General features: G+C 32.6%; 1 protein-coding gene across 2 annotated transcripts; it reads left to right on the top strand.

The window, feature by feature from the left end:
- Positions 1-9,955: 9,955 nt before the first annotated feature.
- On the top strand, positions 9,956-17,752 carry LOC131156436 (kinesin-like protein KIN-7F). 2 transcript variants are annotated; one of them, XM_058110129.1, is made up of 16 exons: positions 9,956-10,218; positions 10,396-10,495; positions 10,885-10,998; positions 11,456-11,814; positions 12,432-12,521; positions 12,618-12,718; positions 12,841-12,954; positions 13,032-13,113; positions 13,189-13,256; positions 13,370-13,435; positions 13,585-13,709; positions 13,856-14,192; positions 15,069-15,173; positions 15,260-16,231; positions 16,735-17,033; positions 17,260-17,752. In XM_058110129.1, exons 4-16 carry the CDS (start codon positions 11,592-11,594, stop codon positions 17,573-17,575), a joined length of 2,898 nt encoding a protein of 965 aa, XP_057966112.1. In that variant the 5' UTR covers positions 9,956-10,218; positions 10,396-10,495; positions 10,885-10,998; positions 11,456-11,591; the 3' UTR covers positions 17,576-17,752. The 2 variants fall into 2 exon arrangements, with proteins under 2 accessions (XP_057966112.1, XP_057966111.1); XM_058110128.1 differs by having other exon boundaries at positions 9,956-10,495.
- The last annotated feature ends 759 nt before the right edge of the window (positions 17,753-18,511 follow it).

The following is an 18,511-nucleotide window of genomic DNA, read 5'->3' as shown; positions in this document are numbered from 1 at the left end:
TGGAAGTTTTGAGTGGATGATGGGTGCTTATATACATAATAGGACCCATGAGCCAATAGGCTTAAGATTTTAGGTTAAGTTGGTGTTCACTCACGCGTATCAAACTCACTCATGGATTCCTCTAGTGCTAACAATTTTAGTTATTCATATAAGGTTATATATTAGATATATATTATAAAAATACATACATACTATTTGGATAGGTATTGGATTTGTAGTTGTATTGAATTTGAATAAACTGTAATATAAAATTGTATTCAAATATTTTCAAATCTATCCAAATTCTAATCTAAGGTCCAAAATTCATGCTCCCAAATGTAACATTAGAGTTGAGATTTTATGTTGCGTTTGGAAGCACGAATTTCAAATATTGGATTTGAATTTTGATAAATTTGGATCAATTTTAATATAGTTTTATATTACATTTGAACAAAATTCAATACAAATCCAAATCTAATGCCTCCCCAAACATAGGATTAAGGTAATTTCTATTGATAACAAATTTCACAAGAGTTGAATAAATGTAGACACATTTTAAAACTATGTAAATTGTTGTATTCTTTTTATTTTCTTTCAATTTGTTGTATTTGTTTATAATGTTAGGACATATTATACCACACAAGACTAGATTAATTGCTGCAGCTGATAATTTTTTATTATTTATATTAGAGGGTTTTGTCCTTTAACACTTCTCTTTCTTTTTTCAGGAAAAAAAAAAAATCTCACCCAATAGTTGATGAATTAAATATGCAAGCAAGGAATTTATGCTAGTCGAGGAAAATCTATGTATTTTAAAATTTTTAATTATGATATTAAATTTTTTTAAAAATTGTTTACTTCTATAAATTATCATAATATCCACTTGAACACTAATATAAACAAATTAACGGAAAAAAAAAATCTTTATTTTTAGATGCTTATCTAGTATATAGAAGTTTTTAACTAATTTTTTTATAAATATAAATCTTAAAAGTTAAAAGGGTAAGTTGAGAAAAAAGTTAAAAAGTGAAATAAGCAATTTATACATGTGGGTTAATCAAATACACATCACTTCATAATTAAGGTATTTTAAAATTTTTAAATATAATTAGGTTTTTTTGTCATTTGATAAATTTTAGGGTAAGATTAATAAGCAATGAAAATAATAAATTAAGTAAAAGATATTGATTTTCCTTAATATTTAATAAACAAATACAAATCTCTCTTGAAGTTTCAAAACTTCCTAAAAGCTTCCTTGAGATTTTGAATATTCCATAAATCTCCATATTGATATTTATAAAAAATATACGACACTCCTTAAATATATATATATATATATATATATATATATATTGTTTACATAGGAGCTCCAACAACCAACGAGCCCTTCGGACCCCCTGGTGCGGCACCAAACTTACGAATTAACGCCTTCCGCCCCCCAAGTCTTGCTGATCAGGGTAAAGTCTGGATGTGGAGACGACTTTTGTGCATCAGTTAGACGTTTGGTCAACTCGACTCCCGGGACACATCTCCATTATCATTCACGGTCCCCACTGGCTCACAAAGAACTCTTACCATCCACAGTCTCCGCTGGCTCACAGGGCAAATTCTCACCATCCACGATTCCCGCTGACTGACAAAGTAAATTCTCACAATCCACAAGTACCGCTGGCTCCGTGAGTGTACCTACTTGGAATTGAACCCCCGATGCTCCTTCTTACTTATCGATGTCTTTCCACTGCGCCATGTCGTGGGGGCCGACACTCCTTATATTTGATAAGAGGGTAAAAGACATTGACCTCAGTGAAGGTTAACAAAAAGACACTATTCTACACTTAGATTAAAAATATTTAACAACTTTCTCTAAAGTTTTAAAATTTTCATAGATCTCTCTCTGGGTTTGTAAAAACAGATACAAAATTCCTTTTATATTTCATAGAAAAACACCTTTTGAGAGATTTAAATGTCTAAAAAATCAAATATTATGAGAAGTCTATAAAGTTTTTTGAGATCTAAAAGAAGATCTTTAAGATTTTTTGAAATCTAAGAGAGTGTTTTTTGCCTAAAAGTACATCTTATGAGGAATGTGAGTGTCTCAAAATTCAAATATATAATCTTAAAAGAGGATGAAAATTTTGGAACCTCAAAAGACGTCATTATTTTTTATCTTAAAAAGAAGGACAAAAGAAAATGACCTTTTCTCTTTTGACAAAATGGTAGGGACCTCTCATAAGTTTTTAAAAATCATATTTACCTTTTATGAGATTTCAAATATATTATAGAAACCTTTCGTCAAAAAGATACAAATCTCCCTTCAAATGACTTATTTTTTTGTAAAAGATAAAGAAGATTTGTATTTTTGAACAATTTTTAAGTTTCTAATATTCTTGAAATCTAAATATATGTTTATGAAATTTTAAAAATTTTAAGGAAATATTTTATTTTATTTTTCAAATTACAAGGAAGATCATTGTCTTTTTACTTTAAAAAATAAATAAATAAAGGGGTGGAAATTACAATTGTTGAAGAAGAGTGAGCTTGATGTGTTGTTTAATTTGGACAACCCTCACCCTTGGAGCAATCCTCCAAAAAAAATTGTACAAAAAAAGAATTGCAGGACTTTGCTAATTAGGAAGGAGTACAGAAAATTAAGGAAAATAATTAAAGAAGGGAACAACCTTGACAAGACTGTCTTACGTTACATTGTACATTTTTTATATGATGTGATATTGTGATGTGGCTTTCTCAACTCTTGTTGGCTGTTAGTTGGTCTGACAAACCAGCCTCAACGCTCATCACTCCCCTCTATTTTAATTTCCAAATAAAATAAAATTATTTTAGCAACTACTGCTATCTAGGTGTTTCTAAAATTTTAAAGTTGCTTAATATCGTTGTTATTTCATATTTTTTATTTTTATTTCTCCTCAATAAAAATAATTAAATTATGAAAATATGTTTGTTTTTGTTGTCAAATTTATATTTTTGTTGTTGGTTTTTAGCTATTTCTTAGTTTTGAACTATTTGTCAAAAAATTGAAAAAATTAGATTTTATAATTTTCAGTCATTTTGATAATTTATTGCCAAAAATTTTAATGTCCAGAAATAAAGCCAATACAAAAATACTTTTACTATTTTTCAATTGTTATGTATTGTTGCAGTCAAAAATGTCGATCGACCTTTAGCGAGCTTTTCGATCTCGATCACCTGAAATAGATAGAAAGAAAAATGACTTGGAGGATCCGGGGAATACTCCGAGGGATCTCTCCGATGCCTACGTAAGGGAGTGTTTTAGAGAGGTTGTAAATAACAGTAAAATTATGTTAAGGATGAGATACTTTTGCCTCTCCTCAAAATCCTTATTTATAGTGATGGAGTTGGATCCTGAAGAGATTTGTCATCATGGTGTTTGGTGTGAATTACTCCAGCCATTATAGGGTGGGCACTAATTGCCCTCGTTGGGCGGTTGACTTGGAGGTAACGATCCTCATTAATGCTAAGTTCCTTCTTGACTTATGGTAGGTAATATATTTTGAGTATATCATGTCTAATAAAAATTGTATTATAAAGTAAATTTTGAAAGTAGAATAATTAGGTAAAATAAATTTTTATTTTTATTATAGTAATTTTAATATATATTATTTGTAATTTTATTATTTTAATTATATTTTTATACTATATGATGAAAATGTATTAGTTTTATAAATGTTAATCAAATAGGTTATTGGTTTCTAATTTTAAGTTTTTATTTTTCTAATTTTTTATTTTTATTTATGGTTTTGGTTTCTCTAATTTTTGACAATGATGTTAAACAACCCCTTAATTAATCTATAAGACAAAGACAAGGGGTCATTTTCATAATTCTAATTCACCTTTAACTAAATAGGATCTACAACAAATATGAATAAAAATAAAATATTTTTTTTTAAGTTTGTAAAAAGACACAAACATTTTTTTTATATATTTTTTGATTTTTAAAAATTTTTCATAACCTAAAACTTAATTTTTTTAGATATTTATATTTATTTCTGAATTTATCTTTTTATCAAGTAGTAGAAGCGATACAAGTTCATGAGATATTTTTGAAATTTTAAGGATTTATTTGAATCAAGACATTTACTTAGGAAAAGGAAAATAAGGATAAAAGTCATTTTTCATTTTATTTTTCCTCTATATTAAATTCTATAAAAAAATAAAAGTTTATTTTACATAATTAAAAATTAAGAAAAACTAATATTTATTATGTGTAAAATGAAAATTTGTCCATGGATTTAATATATTTTTTATTTTTTATTCTTAATTATCTCAACAACCAAGCAGGAAAACATGGATTCCTTGATATTTTTCTTTCCATTTCCTAATATGTTTGAGTTTCAAATGGGGCATAAAAGAGATTCATGTTCTTTTGTTAAAAATAAGTAAATATTAGTCAAATCTTTTTTAACTTCCATAAATGTTTGAATTTTTTGTCAAATCTCTTAAGTGGTAGCAACGTAGTTTCTTCCCCAAATTTTGTTCATGCCTTTATGAGTTGTACCGTTCATAAAAAGTATAAGTAATAATTGATTGATTAATGGAGGTTTGGTTAAATGAAGTGTTAAGTGTTAAACCCTGGATTCAAATATAATTTGTAATATAAATTTGAATTGAACATTAAATCTAAAAATTAATTATTTCAGTTGTTTGGTTTCTAATATCTAATATCAATTATTTTTCAATTTTAACTTTCTCGATTCTCACGAGTATAAACATTTCTTAGAAGGTATAAAATTGAAAAACATACATCTAAATTTTCCAAATCTAACTATCTCTGACAACTTTTAAAAAAAGTTAATGTTGCAGGATAAAATTGGTGACAACCTGTGACGTCATTCTCCGACTTCTGATGACCTGAAAATGATAGAAACACTGCAGACTTTGAGGACCCAAGGTGTACTCCGAGGGATCACTCTATGACCAAGTAAGGGAACACTTCAAAGAGGTTGAATGTAACGGTAAAGTAGATTAAGAGTGACTTATCTTGGTTTGTTTGCATCACCATTCTTTATAGTGACGAGGTTTGACCCTTAGGGTAATTCGTTATTATGATGCGGGGACGTGAATCACTCTGGAAGTTTAAAGCATTAGCGTGGATCACTCCAGGCGTTTAAGGCGCTAGTGTGGATCTCTCACTTCATTATTTGACTAGAGCTAATTGCTCTTACTAGAAGATTTGACTTTGATACTGATTATTGGGTTTTGACTTCCTTTTATAAGCTGATATATTTAGAACATATCAGTTAAAACTCACACCAAATAGTTTGCTTATTTAGTTAATCAGTTCTAACATAAACACACAATCTCTATTCAAAATTCATTAGATCAAACAATCGTTCTTTAAATCTAAAATTATTTAAATTTAACATAATTTTCTATTTATTTATGTTCTTAAGTTAGAGAAATCTAATTTAAAATTTCAATTTTATACACATACACAATTTTCTTCTAATATTTATAAAGTTTAAAGAGAAATGTATTTAACCATAATTTATGGTCACAATTTTGGCCAATTAATGCAATAAATTTGTGCACTTTCATTGCCAAAGACCATCATTATGAAAACGCATGTACTATAAATTGGCATCACAATTATTTATTGGTAAGACAATGGCAGACCCAAAAATAAAAGATAATAAATATTTAACGCTAACAATGATGTTGTTTTGAATTTATATTTTTAATACAAGTAATTAGGATATGCATACATTTACATTTAACATAAATAATAAATATTTTAAATAATATTTATTTATAAAAAAATCTAAAAAAATATATTATTACAATTATTTTGTTTTTTTAAAATTTTTTAAAAATTAAATCTTAGCCTTTTGTGTTCTTTTTCTTTAAAAGTGCGGCATGGTAGTATTTTTTAATGAGGTTGATCCCTTTATTTACTTAAAAATTCTATTTCATTTTTAAAATTTCAATGGAAGCAAATTCTATGTGAGTTCGTGTTTATTACTGGGTTTAAATCAATTAAATTCATTATTTTTTTATTAGTTGCAAATTACTCCATTAATTTTAACTCGGCACAAAAAATTCACTAACTAACTATTGAAATTAACTAAGTCAATCTTTCCTTCAAACTTTCGCTAAAAAAACATAATATTCATAATATTATGGGAGTCCTTATGACTCACAACTAATTCCATATGTAGTTTATTAGTATTTGTTTAATTGTAACTCATATTCGGTTGTTACAACCCATGCACAAGACCTCCTTGTTCGCTTAAACAAGTTAAGTTGGGGTGCAGAGTGGGAGCTTCCTCCGCTTGTGGCATGGTACAATATGTTTGAGTTAATGTGTAATTTTCAATTTGAAAGTGAAAATTATGCAGGGACTTCGTAGACCTAGGTAGGGGTGTGCAAGCAATCGGTTCGGTCAAATTTGGTTAATTAACCGAACCATACCGGACCGAATTAACTTTTCGAATAATTCAATTAATCGAATTTCATCGAATAAATTTAAAATTCATTATAAAAACAAAATATGATTGCAAATTTTGTTTCTAATTTACCAATTCTAACTTTATTAATAAAAGAATTTTTGATAAAAATAATATTTTAAGATTAAACATTTAAGATTTAACGCATATCGTATATTAATATTACTAATTTATATTTAATTATTAATCAATTAGTAATTCGGGTAATTGAGTTTACCGAATTAAAGATTCCCCATACCCAAATCGAAAATCGAATAACCAAAATTTTTCAAATCTAGAACTGAACTGAGCCAAACCTATATATTAACCAAACCGAACCGACTGAACTCAGTCGATTAGTTAGATTAAACCCGAATTATCCTCACCCCTAGACCTAGATACATTGTCAAACTACATAAATTCATATTTTTCTACTCCTTTTTGATTTTCTCTAATGTTCATATTTGCTGTGTGTGCATATATAATCTTAATTAGGGCGTAATTTCACAGCACTATTTGAATATTACATCATTAAAGTGCTTTAAAACACAATCAAAGCATTGTGCTAGCATTGTAGATATGATTATTAATAGCTTAAGTATCAAAATATCACTTTGTATAATCGTGTAATCATGTTTTCCTAAATTAATGCAGCATTTTTCGTACAAAAATAGTGTTTGAAATTGTAATATTGCATCCGATTGTGATAAATTCAAACAAAAGTAGTAGTAATAGGTAATTATTATAAGCTTTCGACATAGTTTACATTTATCCCCATTAGATAATTGACTATAAAATCAAAAATTGCAAATATAAACATTATATATAATTAATAATGCTTCACAATGAGTAATTCTAGAGTGATTTTTTTGGAAGAAAAAAAAAAACATGATTTTGCAAAGTAACGTTTGGCTTTTTAATATTTTATAATTGCATTACAACATTACTATTAAAAGTCGTATATGTAATTACAGTGATTATTAGCAACACTTTTTCTTTAACGCAACATGCAAACACTAAATTATGTGTATAATCAATTATACTATAATCGATTTTTCTAATTATGGATCAAAAGTGTCACAACAATAATTCATAAAACTATCTATTTACAATTTATTCCATATAAAAATTAATAAAAAGTAAGTAGAAGTGAGAAAATTATTAGGTAGAATGGGTCTACGACGCCATTCATAGACTAATCCAATAAAATAGTGATAACTTATGAATATTTATTTATTTATATATATATTTAAAAAAATAGAATATCTATTTTCTTACTTTTATTTGATAACCAAATATAAGAAAGTAGATTCATCTATATTTTCCTTTTTTTTTTTCTCTAATTCCAAACAGGGTCTAGAAAGGGTAAGGACAAAAGTTACCTTATCATCGTCATCACCATAATCATTATTTATATATCTGTTGGTTCTCAGGCTATAATTAAATTGAAACACCTTGGCCTTTATTCTCAAAGTTTGAATAATATTAATAATAATAAAAATTAGACTACTTTTAGAGAGATCTAGAGCATTAATGCTAAATTAGCAATTCATTAGATACTTTAGGTATTAAAGACAATTATAGGAGAAACTCCAAATGATGAAAATGTTTTTTTCTTTCTAACAAGAAAAAAAATAATTAAAGAGCTTTGGCCACTAGTTGTTGGCCATTCTCATTTGGCGAGATAATTAATGCAAAAAAAAAGGGGAAAAAAAACTTCAAACAACGTTTAGAAGTATCTTTTCTTTTCTTTTTTTTACAAAAAAGAAGCCATGTTCGATAGCGCTTGGTAAAATAAATTTTAAGTTTGTTTTTTTACAAAATTAGATTTAAATCATTTATCAAGAACATCTAAAAATGGAAAATTTATGGGTCATTTTTTATTTTTATTTTTCCAATAATTAAAAAATGCACTTATTTTCAAGTTTTGAAATTTTTACATACAAATTAGAAAAAACTCATATTTTTTCAACATTTATACAATAAATTCGGAAAATTATAAAAGATGTTTTCTTTTTTTTAACATTGAATCAAAAATGTTGAAGAACTTGTGATAATTCTGTAATTATATGAAACTTGAAAATAAAAAAGAAAGGCCATTTTCCACAATTAATCAATGCCTAAAGTTTAAAGTAGTTAAGTAATAAATAATAAAGGCTATAGTTTTTAAAGAAAAAAAATTCTTGATATTTAACATGTTCTTACATATTTTTTTTTTGCAAATATAAAAAATTTATAACTTTTCTATAAACAAAAAATTTCTTTTTACAAAAAGAACAATAATTCTTCAAAAATCATGAATGTTAAGCTTTGTTTTTTTTGTTTTTTTTTTTCAAAATCTTATTTAGCTACAAGCGATAAAATAAAAGCGACAAAGTTCGATTACTTTAAAATTCAATTTTTTTTTTTGCTAAAATGGTACGTAGTTATATTTTGATAAAGTCTGGTATATGTTTTTAATTTTAATTTTCACTAACAAAAAAACTAATAGTTTGTTACAAGAAAAAACATATAACATATAACAAGTTGTCATAAAAGAAAGTTATATGTATTTTAATTTGTATTTTATTAGGGCAATGAGAATTTATGAGTAGCAGAATTCAAAGTATGCAATTAAGAAACATTATTAATTGCCCCCACAAGCATTGTGCGGTGGAAAGACATCAGCACATAAGAAAGAGAATCGAGGGTTCAATTCCACGTAGATACACTCACGGAACTAGCGATATTTATGGATTGTGAGAATTTACTCTGTGAGCTAGCGGGGACCGTGGATGGTGAAGTTTGCTTTGTGAGTCAGCGGAGACAGTGGATAGTGAGAGTTTTCTATGAGCCAGTAAGGACCGTAGATGGTAATGGAGATGTGTCCCGGGGGTCGAGTTAGCCGAACGTCCAACTAATGTATGGAAGCTGTGTCCACATTCCAGACTTTACCTGATCAGCGAGATCTAGGGAGAGGACGCTGATCCGTAGGTTTGGTACCGCATCAGGGAGTTTGAAGGGCTTGTTGGTGGTTGAAGTTTCTATGTAATAAAAAAAAAAAAAGAAACATTATTAATTAATAAATTAAATTCTTAAAAAAGTATTTTAATATATATCGAAGATGCAAACATGGGCTTCGTTGTTCATAATTTAAAAATAATTTTTTACTGTGAAAAATAAGAAGTACATAAATAAAAATATTAAATTATTTATTAATTAAAATTTTTAGGATAAAAGACAGTGGCCTAATCTGAGATTTAAAAAAAAAAAAAAAAAACATCTATTAAGGGCAGTTCAGTCATCTGAGACATGCCTTAAAGCCACTCCGTGGATCGTGGAATCGTGGTGGAAGACCAATAAAACAGACGGAGAGATGATTGTCCACGTGGCCCTATAAAGTCACACCGGCATCTCGCTCCGCGTGGCAAACTACAGCTTTTTCAGCCTTTCGAACTTTAAAAAAGGAAAAGGACAGAACTGTAATTTCGACGAGTTTACGGTATACTTCACAGTTGAACGAACGGGTAGTACATACTGAGACGTTGACGTCGTAGCAACTAGCCACCACCTCCGCCCCTCTCAGATTTGCTCCGCCATTCACTTTGGAGAGAGAAACTCACCGCTGTGAGGGAGAGAGAGAGAGAGAGAGAGAGAGAGAGAGAGAGAGAGGGCTGCTCTTAGAACTTGGAACCTTCATTTTCCGCAGCCTCAAAGATTTTTGAGATCGTGGTGTGGATTTCACCGATTTGCACTGTTACATCTGCATTGATCCAGTCCTTGTTTGTTTCAATCGCCGGTTGTGCCTTCATTTTCACACATAAACACCTTCATTTTCCACTTTATTGCGGACGTAACGTTCTGTTACGTGTGATTTTTTGCTGCAATTCGCGTTAGATTTTAGTTCACTGCAAGTTTGTCTGGTTTGGCGAGGTTAGGTTTTCCTAGAGCGAGAACCTTTTTTTTTTTTTCCTAGGGAGAAGAAATTTGGTTCAGCCTACACCGAAAATTGCGAAGATCTACTGCCATTGATTTGCGCAGGCTCTGAGGTCGATGCATTTTCGGATTTCGAAGAGGTAAATTAATTCGATTGGGAGAGGCATTTAGAAGATATGTTAGAAAGTCGCTGCAGTTGCCTGATTGTTAGATGTTTAGCTGATTCTTCCGTTAATATAATCTTTGCATTGATAACGTTAAGTTCAGAATTATCAATGTTTAATAAATAAGCTCGCCGTAAATGTTTATGCTGTTGTTGTTGTTATTGCTTTTTTTTTTTTTTTTCGGTTTTTTTTGTTTTTCTTTGAAGGCGGAAATATCATCTGAAAATATTGTTTAATTAACACATTGGATTTTTTTTTTTCTTTCGTGTTAGAGCAAAGATTGCTTCAATTTTTTCCTCCTTTTAAACAAAGAGAAGTACTATAAAAATGCTAATCTAGAGTTATTTTGTCTGTTTACAAATCAGTCTTGTCAGAAATGTTTGGATCCTACCACGACAGAAATGCAGAATAACCAGGCACCAGCGAATTTCTGATTTCTGACGCCGAGGTCGCTCGGATTCCGTGATATGGTCCAGAAGGTGAAGAACTCTTCTTCTCGATTTATCAGTTACAAGGAAAGAATACGTATGAATAAATTAAGAGAGAAAGTAGAGAGCAAAACAGAGTCTGGTGAGCTGGGGACCACCGCCTGTGAAAAACTCCATACTTCACCAGCTATTGAAGTTTTCATAAAATACAGTTACTTTGTCTCCAAGCGTATTGACTCGCCTTTAAGGGAAGCTATGTGCACTGACATTCAAAGCCATTGTTTGTCCAAGCATTTAGATTTTCGGTATTTTTGTTTCTGTTTTTGTTTTTGTTTTTGTTTTTTTTTTTTTTGACACCCAAACACACACGTATTTCTCTTTTTTGAGTTTGAAGCTTCAGACTAAAGATTAAGCAAGGGAGCTTAATCACAACTAACCCATGCATGATTAAGCCTTTTATGGTTCCTTTTTTGGTTCGGTAATAACAATGATTGTTTTGTTGTTGCAGATAAAGTTTTAGCTGCAAAGGCCACAACTCTACTCGAGCATTTTTAACTTTCACTTTTGCATTTTTTATAGACATGGGTTCCATTCGTTTTAATTGTGAGCTGTGGGCTTGAGAAGAACAAAAGGGAAGGGTGGAAATGGGGGCAATTGGGGGTGAAGAACTGATGAGGTGGGAGAAGATGCAAATGGGTGCTAGTGGCAATGAGGAGAAAATTCTTGTTTTGGTGAGGTTGAGGCCTTTGAGTGAGAAAGAGATTGCAAGGAATGAGGTGTCAGATTGGGAATGTATCAATGACACCACCGTTTTGTTCAGGAACAGCCTACAGGAACGGTCTATGTTTCCAACTGCCTATACATTTGGTGAGTGAATGTCATACATTTTTTCTTTTTGTTAGGCTTTATTCTCCTTTGGGCTCTGCATCAACTCTTTCAGTTTTGCAACTTTAATTGGATCCCTGAAACTTACTGAGGTGGAAGAAACATCTATGATGTGAACATAATCCTAAGCATTTTGTTGTTGTTTCAACATGTGCACACAAAACAAAACCAAAGAACAAATTAGCCATTAACGATGATTAGCTCGAGCTAGAGCCTGTGTAGGTTGTTTTGAGTATCACAATTTTTTGTTTTCTGGCTCAATCCAATTTGCCCGTGGTTTTTTCATTTTTCCCTGTCCACACTTTCAAGGATTTGCTCATCAAATTTTGGTTAATTGTTGCAAAATAATCTTAGCACTTAATCTCCATGCATATTTGAATGCATTTTACATTGTAAATATGAATATTCAAAATGTGCAATTTTTTTTTTTTACATGCATTGGAGATCAAAATGGGAGCTTATGGGTGAATATTGTCCTCATAGTTTAGATTTGGAAACAGTTCTTGCAATTTGTTTGTCCCCTACAGCTCTGCAGTTCCATGTAACTTTCGTTAGTTTGATCTTCTCATATCTTCTTTCTTGGTTCATGCGTGGGATAGACAGGGTATTCCGGAGTGACTGCTTCACAAAGCAGGTGTATGAGGAAGGAGCCAAGGAAACTGCTCTTTCAGTTGTTGGTGGTATTAACTGTAAGGATAATATTTATTTGTCTGCCATCCCATGTGGTATAGCAACTTATTTCTCAAGTGAAAAATGGTCACCTGCAAACTATATTTTCTTGTCAGCAACTATTTTTGCATATGGGCAAACAAGCAGTGGAAAGACATACACTATGATTGGAATAACAGAGTATACTGTAGCAGATATATATGACTATATACAGAGGGTAATACTAACTTCACATCTACTTATATATATATGCATATGTATGTTGTATGTATATGTATTACATGAAATTATGCTCCTGCTCTTGAAGCTATTTAACATTGTCATTGTTTAATATTGTAGCATGAAGAAAGGGCATTTGTCTTGAAGTTCTCTGCAATGGAAATCTATAATGAGGTTGTTAGAGATCTTCTCAGCACAGATAGCACTCCACTAAGGCTTTTGGATGATCCAGAGGTGAATACCATTTTCTTTATGGGTTCCATTTTCATGATTTGTCAGTATCTAATGTGTTAGAATTTTCTTTTTACCAGAGAGGAACTATTGTGGAGAAACTCACAGAGGAAACTCTAAGGGACTGGAATCATCTAAAAGAACTCCTTTGCATTTGTGAAGGTGAAGGAATTTCTTCAATAGTCCAGCTGTCACTGTATGATTGCACATGCTTATCTGTTGTATTGTATTTTGCAGCCCAAAGGCAGACTGGGGAAACTTCCTTCAATGAAAAAAGCTCCAGATCTCATCAAATTCTTAGATTGGTGCATCCTTCTCTCCCTTACATTGTCTGATAAGAGCAGTAGTTTTGCTAACACATTGTGCCATTTATTTAGGATCCTTTTGCTTAACCCTTTGTAATCATATTGATTTTCAGACAATTGAAAGTTCTGCTCGTGAGTTCTTAGGCAAGGGAAATTCAACTACTCTTGCAGCTAGTGTGGTATAGATAAATTAATTTTCTTTCTGATCAATATGTTAATAAAAAATTTCCCATAAATCTTAGTGAATCATTTCTACAGGGAAATAAGCGTAAATAACTGTCAAGGACAAGTAGGCGTCACAGTAAGCTAATTTGGTTTCTTTATACAGAATTTTGTAGATCTAGCAGGGAGTGAGCGTGCATCTCAAGCATTATCTGTTGGAGCAAGATTGAAAGAAGGTTGCCACATCAATCGTAGTTTGTTGACTCTTGGAACAGTTATACGCAAGCTAAGGTTGATTAACTACTACTTTATTTATCATGTTTACCCTTGTTAGCCAATTTTAAGAATTATTAAATATTTTATAGCCAAAAGGGTGTTGGTGTGGCTGCACCATGCATATGTTTACTCTATATGGTGTTTTCTTGTGTTGGGTGCAGCAAGGGAAGACATGGACACATCAATTATAGAGATTCTAAATTAACACGCATATTGCAACCAAGCCTGGGAGGCAATGCTAGAACTGCCATCATTTGCACTGTGAGCCCGGCACGCAGTCATGTGGAGCAATCCAGAAATACTCTTTTTTTCGCTAGCTGTGCAAAGGAAGTGACAACTAATGCAAAGGTCAATGTTGTCATGTCTGACAAGGCCTTGGTAAAGCATTTGCAAAAAGAGTTGGCTAGATTGGAAAGTGAGTTGAGAAGTCCTGCTCCTGCTTCTTCCACATATGATTATGGGGCATTACTGAGAAAGAAAGATCTTCAGATTGAAAAGGTGGTGATTTTATTCCTACACTTAATTCTTTGGTATGCATTTCATCATGTTATTATCATTATTTTGTTGGGTCGGAGATGCTAAGTTATTACTTAGGGCAAAAGACACTGATATCCCTTGAGGTTTGGGAAAAAGACAGGGACCTTCCTTGATGTTTCAAAATTCCATTGACCTCCCATGAGATTTCAAAAATGCCACAGACCTCCCCTGAGGTTTGTCAAAAAGATATAAAGCTCCCTTCAAAAGACTTGTCTTTTTTGCAAAGTACAAGGGGAGGTCTGTGTTTTTGTTTACAAACCTCAGGGGAGGTCTTTGAAATTCTTGAAACTTCAGGGTATGTCTCTAAAATTTTTGAAACGTCAGGGGAGGTCAGTGTCTTTTTAGCAGCCTACCATACCTTGACCAGTATGAATTACATTGATTACTTTTTCTTTTCTTTTATTCATTTATCTATTGGTTTTTGGGTGGGAGAGCTGTTCCAATGGTGACAATGGACTAGTGGAAACTCATATTTTGACCAAAGTAGAAATACCTATATCTTATGAGAGTACAATGATTCAGCCCTATAAATATTTGGCAGCTCTTTTATAACCTCTCAATAGCTGGAGGTCAGCATTTCTCGAGTCTTGCCTATCCTATTAATTTGACATTATGACAGAGAACTATAAAATTGGTTCTAGAACTTAGACCCATGGTACACTCATCAATTTTTTAGCAAAGTTCAGAGAATTGATTTAATGCATGTATTCTTGGGCTTTACGCATAATGTGAGCGTGCATGTATGTATGCATACACGTGCATGTACACATGCACATTTGTATGAGAAGGAATGATATTCTTTGACTAAAGTTAATTGATTGGTTTTCTATCTTGTAGATGGAGAAAGAAATAAGAGAACTGGCTAAGCAACGGGATCTTGCGCAATCTCGGGTTGAGGATTTGCTGCAAGTGATTGAAAATGATAAAGCCTCAAGACAATGGGTACATACTGTTTATATTTACAGTATTTCACTACTCCTGAATGATGCTACCCCATTTGCTGACTTTTGTTTTCCCTTCCTCTTTAGGTTGAGATTAGTAGTCAGTCTACTTGGCAAGCGGGGTATACATGTGAGGATGAATGTTCAGTGTCAGAATCATCAGATGTAGCTGATTCCAGTTGTCTGGATGTAGGTGTTGGGAAGTTCAATACAACTCAGTATTCTGATGAAGTTGCTAGCGACATGCCTGAGGGGCAGAATCAGCAATATCCAGAAATTACTGAAGAGCACTCTCTTTCTGATGATAACTCTTCAATGCCCCAGTCCGACCGGTTTCAGGTTCAGGATATTGCACCGAGAACTGGAGAAGATCCTGATGATCTCTACAAGGATGTCCAGTGTATTGAGATGGAAGAGTCCAGCGAGGGGAAGAATTTTGAATCACTTGCTTTGTTGACTGGTGAAAGTGAAGGAGTGCCGGCTTTAACAGTGTCTGGCAACAGGGATGTTGCAGAACAAGGAATGATTTCAACACCTCTGAAGGGAGATATAGAAGTTAGCCAGGTCCAAGCTGATTTCACATATGGCTCCATGGAGCAGAAAATTCATGATGTACAGAAGGCTATTGATTCTCTTGTCAGTCCATATGCTGACAAATCATCTCCCCAGGCCCTGGCAAGAGATATGTCGAGTTGTAGAAGTTTGAAGTTAACAAGGAGCTGGAGCTGTGGAGCGAATATCATGACTCTCTCATCTTCTCCCTGCTCCGACAAGGCACAACGGAATGTTAAGACCCCAGCTAATGGGTTTGAGAGGGACTTTCCTGGGAGACCAGAAGGCATGCAAAGGAAGTTCCCTTCTCTAAAATATGACACTAGCTTTTCAAGGCTGTCCAGAAATGATTCTCAGTCTTCTGCTGAGAGTGCTTTCATGGATGGGCTAAAAGTGCAGGACACCAAAAATTCTGCTGATGAGGATATTACTAGTGTCCATACTTTTGTTGCAGGATTAAAGGAAATGGCAGAGCTTCAGTATAAGAAGCAATTTGTTGAGGGTCAGGTGAGGGTGTCTCTTTTTTCTTTTTCTGCCTCATTTTGTGCAAAAAATTGTCAGTGGTTATATTGTTATTTTTTCTTGTCGCAAAAATTCGTACGTTGGTATAGAACTGTATTCATAGTTTTATGAGAATGCCCCATAAAAAAAAAAATCATTGTACACCTGATTGTCTCCTATTTTCCTATGTAAGAAATAGTGATGGCATCCGGGGCCATTGAAATATTTATTTATGTTACTCTGTAAATGTGGGATGCAGTGGCAGAGAGGGAGATTATTGATATTATTCTTAGTGACAAATGGTTGGGGCCGGGGGGGGGGGGGGGGGGATTGCAAAAAGAATAAATCTGGGGCAACTGAGTTCTTTTACTGCACCCTGTTCTTGCAACTTATTTCACTTGTATTTTCTTGACAAATTTTGTATGATGATTTAATTAGAAGTGCTTTTGGAAACTTGAGCCTCTTCAAATCAATCTTGCATCCTTTAACAGTCTTTGTTTTCATGCCAGGTTCCAGGGGCTGGAAAGAATGTAAGAGATGTAGGACTGGATCCCATGCAGGACGCATTGGAAGATTATCCAGATTGGCCCCTGGAATTTGAGAGGCAGCGAAGCACCATAATTGAACTCTGGCAAACTTGCAATGTTTCCTTGGTCCACCGGACATACTTCTTTGTGCTGTTCAAAGGTGATCCTGCGGATTCCATTTATATGGAGGTAGAGCTTCGTAGACTTTCCTTCCTGAAGGAAATGTTTTCACGGGGGAATCAGGCTGTGGAAAATGACCAGACCCCAACACCGGCTTCAAGGTACACATAATATCCTGCTATATGAGTTTGTGCCTGCATGCATGAGAGAGAGAGGGAGGAAACTTTCTGAATTTTCTAAGACCGACTTGCAATTTTCAAAATTTAGGATTTGCATACTTTCTTTGAATCATATGGATATGTTTCCTGTATCCAGCTAATATTCATGGAATCTTTTATATCGACTTAATACGCCTACTCGTCCAATTCTTTTCATATTGGGATACAGCATGAGAGCTCTACGTCGTGAGAGAGAGATGCTGTGTAAGCTGATGCAGAGAAGGTTATCGGAGGGAGACAGAAGGGCACTCTACCAGAAGTGGGGCATTGCATTGGACACAAAGAGGAGGAAGTTGCAGCTGGTGCAACGCCTGTGGAGCGACATAAAGGATATAAACCACATATCGGAGAGTGCTTCCCTTGTTGCGAAGCTGGTCAGGTTCTCTGAGCAGGGGCAGGCCCTGAAGGAGATGTTCGGGCTTTCCTTCACATCCCCATGCCCAAGGAGGAGATCCTATGGCTGGAAACATAAAGCTTCTTTCTAGTAAGCTTCTTTCATGGATGCGTGCATATATAGAGATTTGACTGTAACAATTTCTTTTTAATGATTCAAACTGCTCACAGAAATCATCAATTTATGTCTATACCGATGCTATGTTCTGATTCATGTTGTACTACTTTTTTCCCCATTAATATATGGAATTATGGCCTTGTGGTGTGTATTTTTTAAATGTAAATGTAGCTATTTATGATCTGAAATTTGACTGTTCATATTCTGATGGAAGATTTTGAATCGAAAATAGACTGAGGTCTGAGATACCATCTTGTACAAGTGTACAACCAGAAGCCAAGAAGATGGTGACAATGTTGGAAGACTTTTTTCTTCTCTTGTTTGTTAACATGTAACAAATTTAACACATTTGGATTCATGCAATTTGGTTTAGCCTCAGTAGACATTACAGGGAAATAATAAGGGTATCAGGGACAGAAAAATGAATTTCGAATTTGGGGATATGTTTGGAGATAGAAACAACATTATTACCATGTTGTCTAAATTTATATAAATCTGAATTTAACTTTTGAATGTACTTCCAAATGCAGGGTAAGAAAAATCTTCCTTCTCTATCTGCTGAAAAAAAAAGAAAAATCTTACTTCTCATGATCATAATCGTGTGGAAATGGAAAACATGCAGACCATCATTTGTTAACATGAGAAATCCGAACCTCTGTTTCGATTCGTTTCACAGTATTACCTGCTTTCATTCTCTGTATTATTACTAAGTGATATTTGGTAGAGAATACCCCCTTCAACATAGATAAGACTTGGATAAAAGTTTTTGTTTTGTAATAAAAAAATGCCCCTTCCAAAACTAAAATCTCTAGCGAATTTGGATTTGTGTAAATTTTAATAAAATGAAATATAATATTGTATTAATTTCATAAAAATTTTTTGTAAATCTTTTAAGAAAAGATTTATGCCT

This window comes from Malania oleifera, chromosome 5 (assembly GCF_029873635.1).
Source record: "Malania oleifera isolate guangnan ecotype guangnan chromosome 5, ASM2987363v1, whole genome shotgun sequence".
Lineage (NCBI taxonomy): Eukaryota > Viridiplantae > Streptophyta > Magnoliopsida > Santalales > Ximeniaceae > Malania > Malania oleifera.
The sequence above is the reverse complement of the archived record's forward strand: the minus strand, read 5'-3'. Positions and strand labels throughout refer to the sequence as shown.

What these genes read in the sequence shown, in the direction of transcription:
- LOC131156436 (XM_058110129.1), top strand. Translation starts at nt 11,592, where the DNA reads ATGGGGGCAATTGGGGGTGAAGAACTGATGAGGTGGGAGAAGATGCAA. An exon ending in ACAGTTATACGCAAGCTAAG is followed by an intron (nt 13,710 to 13,855) that starts GTTGATTAACTA and finishes TGTTGGGTGCAG; the next exon opens with CAAGGGAAGACATGGACACA. An exon ending in AAGATCTTCAGATTGAAAAG is followed by an intron (nt 14,193 to 15,068) that starts GTGGTGATTTTA and finishes TCTATCTTGTAG; the next exon opens with ATGGAGAAAGAAATAAGAGA.